Source organism: Cnephaeus nilssonii, assembly GCF_951640355.1.
Source record: "Cnephaeus nilssonii genome assembly, chromosome: 10".
NCBI classification, from domain to species: Eukaryota; Metazoa; Chordata; class Mammalia; order Chiroptera; family Vespertilionidae; genus Cnephaeus; species Cnephaeus nilssonii.
Window position 1 is genome coordinate 53,734,823 of NC_137081.1, and position 12,437 is coordinate 53,747,259.

The 12,437-nt window shown below is 38.3% G+C and overlaps 1 protein-coding gene across 4 annotated transcripts in view; it reads right to left on the reverse strand.

Moving 5' to 3' along the window:
- Positions 1-11,747, reverse strand: part of SLC4A10 (solute carrier family 4 member 10) — a gene marked incomplete at both ends in the record, with an annotated part of 246,251 nt that extends 234,504 nt beyond the window's left edge. For all 4 annotated transcript variants that reach the window (XM_079782957.1, XM_079782954.1, XM_079782956.1 and 1 more), the window contains one exon: positions 11,700-11,747. In XM_079782957.1, coding sequence (XP_079639083.1) covers positions 11,700-11,747 — 48 coding nt within the window. The remainder of the gene's footprint in view (positions 1-11,699) is intronic.
- Positions 11,748-12,437: the final 690 nt, after the last annotated feature.

The following is a 12,437-nucleotide window of genomic DNA, read 5'->3' on the forward strand; positions in this document are numbered from 1 at the left end:
GAACTATGCTTATGTAAGATGTTAACATTATGGCAAGGTACATAAAAATCACCTAGAGATTGCCCTCTTTGGATTCCTTTTGTTTGGGGTTCTCTTTGTTTCCTGGACTTGTAAGACTATTTCTTTCATCAGGTAGGGGAAGTTTTCTGTCATTATTTCTTCAAATAGGTTTTCAATATCTTGCTCTCTCTCTTCTTCTGGCACCCCCATAATTCGGATGTTGGTACGCTTGAAGTTGTCCCAGAGGCTCCTTACACTATCTTCATATTTTTGGATTCTTTTTTCTTTTTTCTTTTCTGGTTGGGTGTTTCTTACTTCTTTGTATTTCAAATCATTGACTTTATTCTTGCGATCCTCTAGTCTGCTGTTAGATCTCTGTATATTATTCTTTATTTCAGTCAGTGTATGCTTAATTTCTAGTTGGTCCTTTATCATATCCTCGAGGGACTCACTAAATTTATCGGCAGTTTCTGGAAAATTCTTGAAAAACCTTATAACCGTGGTTTTGAACTCTATATCCAGTAGTTTGCTTCCCTCCCATTTTCGTCATTTGTGACCTGTTTCTTTGTCTTCATATTTTGGCTTCCCTGTGTTGACAGAGTGGCCTTGTGTGCTAGGTGTCCTATAGGGCCCAGTGGCTCAGCCTGCCCAATTACCTGAGGTGGACACTCTTGGTGCACCCCTTTTTGGGCTGTGTGCAGTCTCATTGTAGTTAAGCCTATTTGTTGTTGATATCACTGGGAAGAATTGACCTCCAGGCCAACTGGCTGTGAGGATCAACTGTGTCTACGATGGGAGAACTTCTGTGCTGGAGACACCCTTATGAGACAAGACTTGCTTCAGTGGGTCTTTGGTACTCACTGAGTCTGCCCCCTGAGTGTGTCCCTTATAGATCTGAGGAGTTGTAATCTGGATGGTCCCACTCTGACCACTGGGTACACTGGCTCTTGGATCTCTAAGGAGGTGCAAATTTAGCCTCTGCCTGAGGCCACCAAGCAGGAGCTATGGAGAGATCTGCAGATTCATCTTCTTTGTTTGGGGTTTGGAGATGCCCAAATGAGGCCCAGCTGTGAAGCAATGCAAGTTGCTATGAAGCCTTGGGCCTTCTTTTGGAATCTGTGGGGCTCTCTGACCCAGCTGCTGTTTGTTAGGTAATTTTAGATTGCAAAGGGCCAGGCCATTCATATGCAAAAGCCTCTGCACACAGCTGGGGTGGGGTTGTAAGTTGGGTGGGGCGGGGTCTCAGGGAATCAACAGGGCAGAGCAAACAGCTATGGCTGATCCTCAGCCCTGCCCTAAGAGGCCCTCAGGTCTCAGTGTCCCTTGGTAATCGCTGCAAGCACCTCTGAGAAAAAGCCACCCTCGAGTTCCGCCCGATACCAGACAGTCCAGTTTCCCCCATATGAGTCTGGGTTCCCAGAGTCTCACCCGGAACCAGAGTTCAGAGCAGTTGGGAGCTTGTGTCTCCCTCCCAATTGAAAAAGACAACCACGTCCTCAGTTGCCAGCCCTTTCCGCGTTCTTGGGCCTCCGTACCCTGGCACTTTACTTCCGCACCTCCTCTGTGTCTCAGTGTGCTTTTCTCTTCCCTTCTAGTTGTAGAATTTCCATTCATCCAGCCTTCCTGTGGTTCTGGATGATGACCGTTTTGTTTTTTAGTTGTAGTTTTGAAGTGCTGCGAGGCAGCAAGTTCAGGTGTTTACCTATGCCGCCATCTTGGTTTCTCCCCTAATGTCTGATTTTTTGACAGGCATTTAAATCATAAAGTAATTTGTTAATGAAACACAAATTGCATGGCATGTACTCAAATGACATTATACATTAGATCTATCACTTGCTATATACATGTTTTTCCATTTTTTAACCACATCCAGATTTCTGAGCAAATCAAAGAGTATGGGTAGGCTTATTCCCAGAGCAGTTTCAATATCCACAGAAAATCCCCACTGCTTTATGACAGAAGCAGTATGAATCTAACAATAATGAAATGTGCTTCATAAGCAGAGCTATGTTTATATTCCATTCAGTGGTTGTTATGTACCTAACTACATTTTATGGCACCTGCTTTCTGGAATTTGACTAGGGTTATCATCTTTGATATCAAAGCTTCAGTAGTCAAAAAGAAAAAAAATTATTCTCTAAATAATTTAGCTTCTCAGAATAAGCAAGAATAAGCAGGGGTACAAATAAATTTTGGAGGCACTCCAGCACCCTAACACCTTTAATACGCAATGGGAAAATTTTTCTTAAAAACCTTGCTTATTAGATTCTCAGAGCATAATTTTAATGATGAATGAGCAAGTCTTGATAATACTGATGTAAAGGAATTTATGACTAAATCAAAACTATACATACTCCTTGTCTATGATACATTCTTACTCTGCCCCACCGAGTCAGTAGATTAATCTCCATTTTCATCTTTGAGAAAAATCTGGAGTACTAAACTATTTGGAATTGGGCCTAAACTTAATATAGGAACTGTGTACAAATAGCACTTCAGGGACTCCCGTGTCATCCTTGATTCAGTGCATAAAGTCCTCACTAAGACAAATAAACTACAAAATATTGTCATAAGAAACTAAAGATATAAAAACATGGAGATACAGTCCACACACATGTTTGGGAAGAATTAATATTGTAAAATGGAAATTCTCTCCAAATTTATCTATAAGGTCAAAGCAATCTCTATCAAAATCCTTGCAGATTTTTTATAGAAATCAAACGTGTGGATCCTGCCATTTATATGGAAATACAAAGGACCTAGAATAGCCAAAACAATTTTGAAAAAGAATAAGAATGTTGAAGTACTTACACTACTGACTTCACATTTTACTATAAAGGCTCAATAATCAAGACAGTGTGTTATTAGGGTAAGGATACACATGTAGATTAACTTCAGAGCCCATATAAGATACCTTATATTTATAATCAATTGATTTCAACAAAGCTGCAAAGAAAATTCAACAGAGAAAGGTGATTTTTTCAACAAATGGTGCTGCGGTAATTGTATATCTATTCACACAAAAAATTATTTAAACTTAGACTCTTACCTCACACCATATACAAAAATTAAGTCAAAATATTTATCATTGATCTACATGTGAGAGCTGACTAAAAAACTTCTAGAAAGAAAATCTTTATAACCTTGATATAGGCAGAGTTCTTAGATTCAACACCAAAAGCAATAATAATAAAAAATTGATGTTATACTTTATCAAAATTTAAAACTTTTGTGTTAATGACCAGACAGTGATAACATATTTTCAAAATCATATTTCTTTTTTTCTTTTTTTTTAAATATATTTTTATTTATTTCAGAGAGGAAGGGGAAGGGAGAGAAAGATAGAAACATTAAAGATGAGAGAGAATCATTGATCGGCTGCCCCCTGAATGTCCCCTAATGGGGATCGAGCCCACAACCCAGGCATGTGCCCTTTACTAGAATTGAGCCCTGAACCCTTCAGTCTGAAGGCCGATGCTCTATCCACTGAGCCAAACCAGCTAGGTCAAAAAATCATATTTCTAACAAGAAATTTGTAGCCAGAAAATATTTTAAAAACTCTTACAATTTGGAAAAAATGAGTGAAAGATTTTAATAGATAGATATTTCATCAAAGAATATATACAAATGATTAATAAGCATATGAAAACATGTTCAACATTAATACTATAAGACTGAATGTGTTCCCCAAAATTTTTATGTTAAAACCTAATCCTCAGGCATGTGCTGGGGGGAGAGGTAAATGGGGCAGGGAGAGGTTAATGGGGGAAAAGGAGATGTAATAATTTCAACAATAAAAAAATTAAATTAAAAAAGGGGGAAAACAAATCCTCAATGTGATGATATTAGAAGGTAGAGCATTTGGGAGGTGATTCGGTCTTTTATAAGGTGATAGTGCCCTTATAAAAGAGGCCCCAGAGAGCTTCCTTCTCACTCTGGCCTGTGAGAACACAGCGGAAAGATGGCCATCTATGAACCAGGGAGGGGCTTACACCAAACACCAAATCTGCCACTCCTTGATCGTGGACTTTCTAGCTTCCAGAATTGTGCAAAATCCATGTGTGCTATTAATAAACCACCCAGCCTGGGATATTTTGTTATAACTATCCAAATGAACAAAGATAATTAGTCAGCATGAAAATCACAACAGCATGCCACTTCACACTCATTGGAATGACTATCCAAAAAGACAGACAATACTGAGTGTTGGCAAAAACGTGGAGAAACCAAAACACTTATATTACTGGTGCAGCTGATAAAGAGCCTGGCAACTTCTTTAAACATTAAATATAAACTTACTATGTGACACAGCAATTCCACTTGTAATACTCTACCAAGAGAAAGGTAAATAAACATATACATGGAGACATATACATGAGAATTTATAGCAGCATTGTTTGTAATAGGTAAAAGTTAGAAACTATATACTATGTAATATGTTCCAGCAATAAAAAATGGACAAATTTCTGACACACACCACAACATGGATGGACCTCAAAACATTTCAATTAAGTGAAAGAAGCCATGTACAAAATACTTCCCATTTGTAATTTCATTTATATGAAATGTTCAGAAAAGGCAAAGTTATAGAGACAAAAAGAAAATAGTAGAAAGTATATCAGTCATTAGGGTAGGAATTGAGAGTTAACTATAAATGGGCTGGAGAAAACCTTGGGGGCAATGAAATGTTCTAAAACAGTTTGTAGTGATGGTTGAGCAGCTCTGTAAATTTCCTGAACAGAAGAATTTTATGATAGGTAAACCATTATGTATGTATATATTATATGGAAAAAATATTGGACATCATAAGATCCTGGCAGAAACATATTATAAAAATCAGTATAAAATACTTAACTGATGGTTTTCTTTGGAGTTTGATTTGCCATAAAGTAACATAACACTTTATAAGGCTACCAACAAAGACCTTAAAACAATGTTGGTAACACAAAGTAAGGTTTAATTATTTTTTTATAGAAATTTTGTTGCTCTGGTGTTCCTTATATTAAAGTGTATCAAGAGAAAATTCAGAAAGATGATTTGGACAAATCAAAATGACAATGAGGTACCATCTCACACCTGTCAGAATGGCTATCATCAACAAATCAACGAACAATTGCTGGCGAGGACATGGAGAAAAAGGAACCCTCGTGCTCTGCTAGTGGGAATGCAAACTGGTTTAGCCCCTGTAGAAAACAGTATGAAGTTTCCTCAAAAAGTTAAAAATGGAACTCCCATTTGACCCAGTAATCTCAACTCTAGGACTATATCCCAAGAAATCAGAAGCACCAATCAGAAAGGATATATGCACCCTATGTTCATAGCAGCACAACTTACCATAGCTAAGATTTGGAAAGAGCCTAAGTGCCCATCAGCAGATAAGTGGGTTAAAAAGCTGAGGTACATCTACACAATGGAATACTATGCTGCTATAAAAAAACACCTCTTTTTTACAATTTTAATTCCATTTGCAACAGGTGACCTGGAGAGCATTATGCTAAGAGAAATAAGCCAGTCGGATAAAGGTAAGTATCACATGATCTCACTCATTTGTGGAATATAATGAACAACATAAACTGATGAACAAAAATAGATCCAGAGACATAGAAGCATTGGACAGACTATCAAACTGCAGAGGGAAGGCAGGGGAGAGTGGAGAGAGGTGTGTAAGATATCAACCAAAGGACTTGTATGCATGCATATGAGCAAAGCCAATGGACACAGACAGTAGGAGGGAGGGCTTGAGTTGGTGGGGGGGAGCAGACAGGGAGAGATCAATGGGGTAAAAGGAGACATAAGTAATACTTTCAACAATAAAGAATTTTTTAAAGAGATGATTTGGAAAAGAAATAACAATTTGATCCTAGTTAAAGAGTTCTCTACATTTCCTGTAGATATTATATCCCATATACCCTTTTAAGTCAGCTTTGAAAATATATTCCAAAAGACCTCAGGTCTGCAAATAGTTTGCCAAAACCCTAACCAATCTCAGAAAATAAATTTTGTGGTAAAGACAATCTGAAAGAGAGAGAGAGAGAGAGAGAGAGAGAGAGAGAGAGAGATATTTTTAATTTTCATGAATATTTTCTTTCCCTTTTTTGATTTATATAAATCTGACTGATATAAAAGACAACTTACAACTTTCTCCCTGTTAATGATAATGGTTAAACAATAACTTACTTTTATTTGCAAAATTTTTTAGATCTAATTCACCATTTTGCAGCATACAATTCAGTGGGTTTTAGTGTACTCACAATCTTCTACAACCATCACCATTATCTAATTCCAGAACATTTTCATCACTACAAAAAGAAACCCCATAGCTATTAGCAGCCTGCCCTACACCCCAGGCCCTGGCAACCACTAATCTACTTTTGTCTCTAAGGCTTTGCCTATTCTGGACATTTCATATAAATGGAATCATGCAATATGTGGCCTGCAATGCCTTATTATAGCACCTTGTATCATAGTACTTTGATTTTTGAAGAGTTAGATGTGAAAGCCAATTTGATAATGGGATTCTTTTTATTTTTAATTGACTTACATTAAAAAGAGCAAAGTCAATTAGATACAATATTTTCAAACCCTGGCTCAGTACTCATTAGCTATGTGAACCTGGGTAACTTATTCAACCCTCTAAGCCTTATTTTTTATCTGTAAGACTGGATAACATTAGCAACCTTTCAGGATTATCATGAAGACTAGAGATGTTTGTGTTTAGCATGATCCTAAGATAATAGCTACTAATAATTCACAAAGATTATCTAATTACCATAATAATTTTAATTTGACATTCAGCTGTTTATGATAGAATAGGGATTACACAACAGTGGAAAGAATGAACTCAGAATCAAGAGATTTGAACTCTATGCCAAGCTCTGCCATTAACTAGCATAAATGCCATGCCTTAAATACAGTCCTTATCTCTCAGTTTTGTCGTTTGTAAATTAAGGATTTCATCTAAAATCTGGCCTCCAAATGATCTCTACAGTTCTCTGACCAAAACATACATGATTCCACAAGATGGATGCATTATACACTGTTATTCCCTCTTTCTAAATAAGAACACACCCCAAGGAGTATCTAAGACAAATCTTTTAAGTGGGAGAATATATTAGAACTTTAACTTACAGCTATATTACCTAAAAGTAAATACCACTTCACTAATATTTACTATATAGATTGAAAGTGCATCTTCGCAGAAAGCCAAATAATCAAGTCATGTGTCCCATGTGGCAAAGGGAGTGGTAATTTCTCCGCAAGAAGGGTTGAGAGTAGCACCCACATTTCTCCATTCACTTGTAGCATCGTGCAATGCTCTATAGTCTATCTATGTCCAGTTTAACTTCTGAAGCAACCATCATTCTAAGGTTAGAAAAAAAAATGATACATTGGAAGTGTCATTATTTTTCTTACCATGCTCTCTGACTCTATTTGAGTTTCAGAACTTGGCCTAGATATTTTTTTACCCCTCTCTCATATACTATCCCACTTCCTCACCTGGCCTCAATATTTTCATCATGAATTTAATACTGTAGGTTTTATGTTCTACCACTCATTACCAACCTCAGCATCCTATACACGTATTTTATTTCTATAGTCATTCACCATTGTAAAGTAACAATTCAAGTCATGAAAGTGGAAATGAGAATTTATTTCTTTGGCTTCCATGTGTAAATTTTGCTTCCATGTGTAATGAGTATGTTTTATTTAAATGCATACTATATCTGAATTATAATTCAAGTAAAATATAAATACCAATATTACTTAGCCAACCTATGTGCTCTTTTTGTTACTCTGACACTTTAGTCCCATTTTCCTTTCACTGATTTACTAATATCAAAGATTTTCATAACTGTTTTTGCACAAATAAAATAACAATAAATCAGACCATTTGGAATTCTGGAATTAGCATTTAAAAAGGTGCTTAATTCCACCAGCTACACTATACTATCAAATTACCTTTAAAAAGTTGTCTTTACTTTAGTTCCATACTTCAGGACAGTTTTATGAGTAAGTTCCACTTAAAATGAGTACCTTTTAGAAAATCAGAATTTTAGAATGGATTCAACATGGACCCCACTACATAGCACCTAAGAGTAAATGGCAGGAGATATAAATATTTTTTATAAAAATATCCTCCTAAAAGCCTCTTCCATGGCCTGGTAATTTAAAATTGCCAGATTATTCTTAGAAGCAAATTCAACACTGAATGTCAACAGAAAATTTGAAGTCATGTGCAATATCCTAAATTCCTGGCTTCATATTTTTAAATGATTAAAACTATTATTACTGAAGTGATGTCAGCATCATGATTGTCACATATACTCCCCATATGTACCCATCTCAAAGAGCTTATAAGAGTGATGAAATATTTGAGAAGAAAATAGCAGTCTCTCAAGAAGTTACATTGAGCCCAACTTCTGGACTAGCTAGACTGTGAGATGCATGTGGACAGAGTTTCGTCCGCCTTGTTCTTTTCTGTATCCCCAGCATCAAGAACATATTTGACCAATAGTAGGCATTTAATAAGTGAATAATTCTTTGGAACATGGCTTGTTGTAATAGCTTCAAACATAACAGTTAGGTACTATTGAAGCCAGCCTATACTCTGGGCCTACATGAGTTGAATTCCCTAACCCTAAGAGTGACTGGGGCCTACACAATGCAGTGAGGCCTTGTCCAGCAAAAGAAAATTATCAGTTTAAAGAAGAGCTGAGAGAAAAGGGAAACACCTCAGGGTCTCCTCCACACACCCTCTTAAGAAGTACTTTATATATACTAAACAAAGGTAAACCCTGGGGGCTTAAAAAGAATCTTTTCCTCCCTTTCATACATTCACTCATTTGGCATACTTATCTATTCTTATGATTTTTCTTTCTCTCTGACTTCTCCATCTACCTATGTCTGACTGCTCTGTCCCGGATCTAACCTAGGTTTTCTTAGGCCCCTCTGATTAGCTTTCCCGCCATACTACAGACTCCACAACTATAACTAAAAATCCCACCTCCACCTCTACTGCACCGTGTTCTATTCCCCCACTTTTCCTTCTTAGGACATAGCACTGACAAGCCACCTTCCACAAGACCTGAAACCTGGAACTCATCTCAATGTCTATATTTCCATCAATAATAATAGCAGCTTTTACAGAATACTTACTACTACTACATGTCAGGTACTGGACATATGTTATTTCATTTACTCATTACAAACCCCAAAAGATATGTATCATTCCCTTCCCATTTTTTAGTTGAAGAAACTGAGGCTTATCACTTTACCTCTATCACACAGCATATAAACAGCAATGCTGGGACCTAGAGACTATGTTTTTAAATTCTATGCCATATTGCCTCTCACATAATTATTTGCAAATTTTCTAAAACAGAACCCAAAGTTGTTACTCTGTTTTTCTTCCAAGCATAAAAGTCCAGTCCAGAATCTGATTATAATAAACCTGGTTAATAATGTCATGTTGAAAAAAACACACTGCTTTTGTTCTGAACCAGTTTTAGAAGACCTATATTCTAGTCCTGGCTTCATCCCTATGTGAACTTAGACATTTTATTCAAACTCCCTGTGCTTTAACCTCTCATCTTTAAAATTAAGATAATAAAATCTGCTTTAACATGATTGTTTTCAGAACTAAAAAAAATCCATAAAAGCATTTGAGGAAGTTGAAAATACTATACAAATACAAGTAGGCCAATAATTCAGCATCCTTTCTATCTTCTTGGGCTTTTTTTTTTTCTTATAATGAACTGCTAATATGATCCTTCTTTGTCATTAAACTATGTAACTATTCTATTCTGGCCATTATCCACATAAAATGCAAACTTTTGACTCTTCAAAAATTCCATCAACTTATTATAGACCTCCTTCTCTAGACAAACTTGTATTTTCTATGCTCTTTTAAGCCACAGATTGTCAATCTAGCCCATAATATCATTTTCTTCTAAATTTCTCATTTGCTCCAAAATTCTTCAACTGTCCCCCACAAGTGACAACTCACACACCACATTAAAATGATTTCAGATTGCTTTTCTAGGACAATTCCCAACCCCCTTCCCCTAAAACAGGGTTTCCCCTGTGTCTTAATCTTCCCTAATTCCCCATCCCCCAATTCCTATGATGAGCTCCTGTCATCTAGGGAACAATAATTCTCTGATATTCTTGACACCCTTTACTCTCAGTACCCACAGAATCCTAATTTATGTGTCTACACAAGTTTGAAAAGACAGACAAACCTTTTACTCTCATTCTGTAAAATAACTCCTCTCTGATCTGCAAAGAAATGTCTGTACTTTTAAGCAGCCAGGCTAACTGGCATGCTTTCCTCTCCTCCCTTCCACACCCCTCTCCCCTCTCCTCCACCTCCCCCCCACACACACACTGCCCCTGCCCTTTAATTAGGCTCCATTCTTATGGTGACTCCTGATTCTTCCCATCTCCCTGCTTCCTCCCTGCCCAAATCTGGCATCCAGAGGAGAACTGGGCATGCTCAATGACCAAAGTTGATTCCGGGATGCACACTGGAATCTTTTGCAGATTTTGAGCCAGCAGGAGAGGTAAGGCCCTAAAAATACAGTGGCCCCGAATTTGCCCACTCCCCATGGAGGTATTACTTGGTTTAAAGATGTGTTCAACGCCCGGGAATAGGCTGGGAAATGGACAGCTGCCTGCCAGTCCCTACTCTGCTAGGTGGGTCACCGACCTGAGCAGCCGAGAGCTGAGAACAACCTGGTTTGGTGCAGGGAGGAGATGTCTGCTATTCTGAGCTGTGACAGCTCTGATAGATGGCTGGAAGCTTTCATTTGGCATCTCTGTTGCATCAAGAAAATACCGTTGGGGCTTTTTTCTTTTTTCCCCCCTTGAATACAGTAACATCAGCTGCTCCAGGATGAGGAACAAGATGCTGCCTGAGGATCTACAAAGTCTGTGAGCCAGCCAGAGAGATTTGTGCAGACGATAGATAAATCAACTACTTACCCAAGAATTAGGTCGAGGGAGGAGGCTCAAAGACTCAGCAATAAACAGGCTATTTCCAAATGAGCATTCAGGAACCCTTCAGATATTCAAATCTGGATTGTATACCTGTTCCCCAAAATGCATACCATCTTTGTATGCAAACCATGACACATTTCCCTTTGAGAGAGACGAGAGAGAACACACACACACACACACACACACACACACACACACACAGAACGTGATCCTTCTGTTCGCCTTTCCCCTGGTTTCTGCAGAGACTAAATCTCTAAGCTGCAACAGCAGCCGATTCCCTTACCTCCCTGTGAGGGGCATGAGGCATGAGGAGGAAATTTACCACGGATAAATATGATAAAAGGGGCCTTCTTTGCAGGGGCGTGAAACATCACTGCACAGCCTGAGACACCGAGATAGGCAGTAACAGGCAGGGAAAGCCACACAGCTGCTAAAACCTAGCCATCCCTTCAAACAGCAGAAAACACAAGACATTTCATCACCATAGTGCATCCATATTGAGAGGGGGGGGGGGTCATGTGTTTTGCGTTATGCATTTCAGTCACCCAAAATGGGAGGAGACCCCTGTCCTTATGTCGTGGGAGCTATCCACCACCCCAAAAGTACACTCGCTGCACCTAGCTAGCAGACCGCTTGCCTGACAGGTTTTGCAGCAAACGCCGCCGCCGGTTAAAGCTACATCACAGCAGGTTGTCTCTTACCGTAGGCAGCAGCGGCTCCATTTGGGCTCCCTGGTCTTTAATCTCCATGTTTTGTAATGCCGCTGGAATAAGCACCTTTCTCTGCAGTGGCTTCAGTGTCTTACACTCAGCCCGGCACTCGCTCTGCTTAGTATTCGGATCAGGTAGCTCTGAGGCAGGAGGCAATTGCACACTCCAACTCACCAGAGTCACATGGCTCCTACTCACTCGGGCTGCTGGCCAGGTTTTGCACTGAATGCCTTGGATCCCTGGGCCAGTAAGAGAGATCTCTCAAAGCCTGTATCACTGCCCACACCTGGCTACTGGTATAATATACAGCCTGCAGTGCTGCAAGTCTAATGAATCTCACCTAAGATGCTAACTTCTTATATAAACTAGTCTAAGGTGGACTCCAACAGCTCAGCCAGATTTTGACACTTTGAGGCAATTCTCTTCATTCCCCTAAGAGACATAATTCAAACAAGATGACATTAATAAGGTTTACTAGTTGTTCCACTCTGAGTACGTGGGGTCTTTAAAAACAGATAAGATGGCATCAAAATTGATATCACTTAGTGAGCTTGAACAGTGCAGTAACAAGGAAATCAGACATTTAAATCAGTTTTGACTCAATAAAAATTGGGTAGACAGATGCTTTCAACATTTTAATTGTGATAAACTTAGGTAAGTTATATCTGATTACAAATAAAATATATTTTCTGTAATTTCTGACAAAAAATAATAAGGAAATAAAGTATT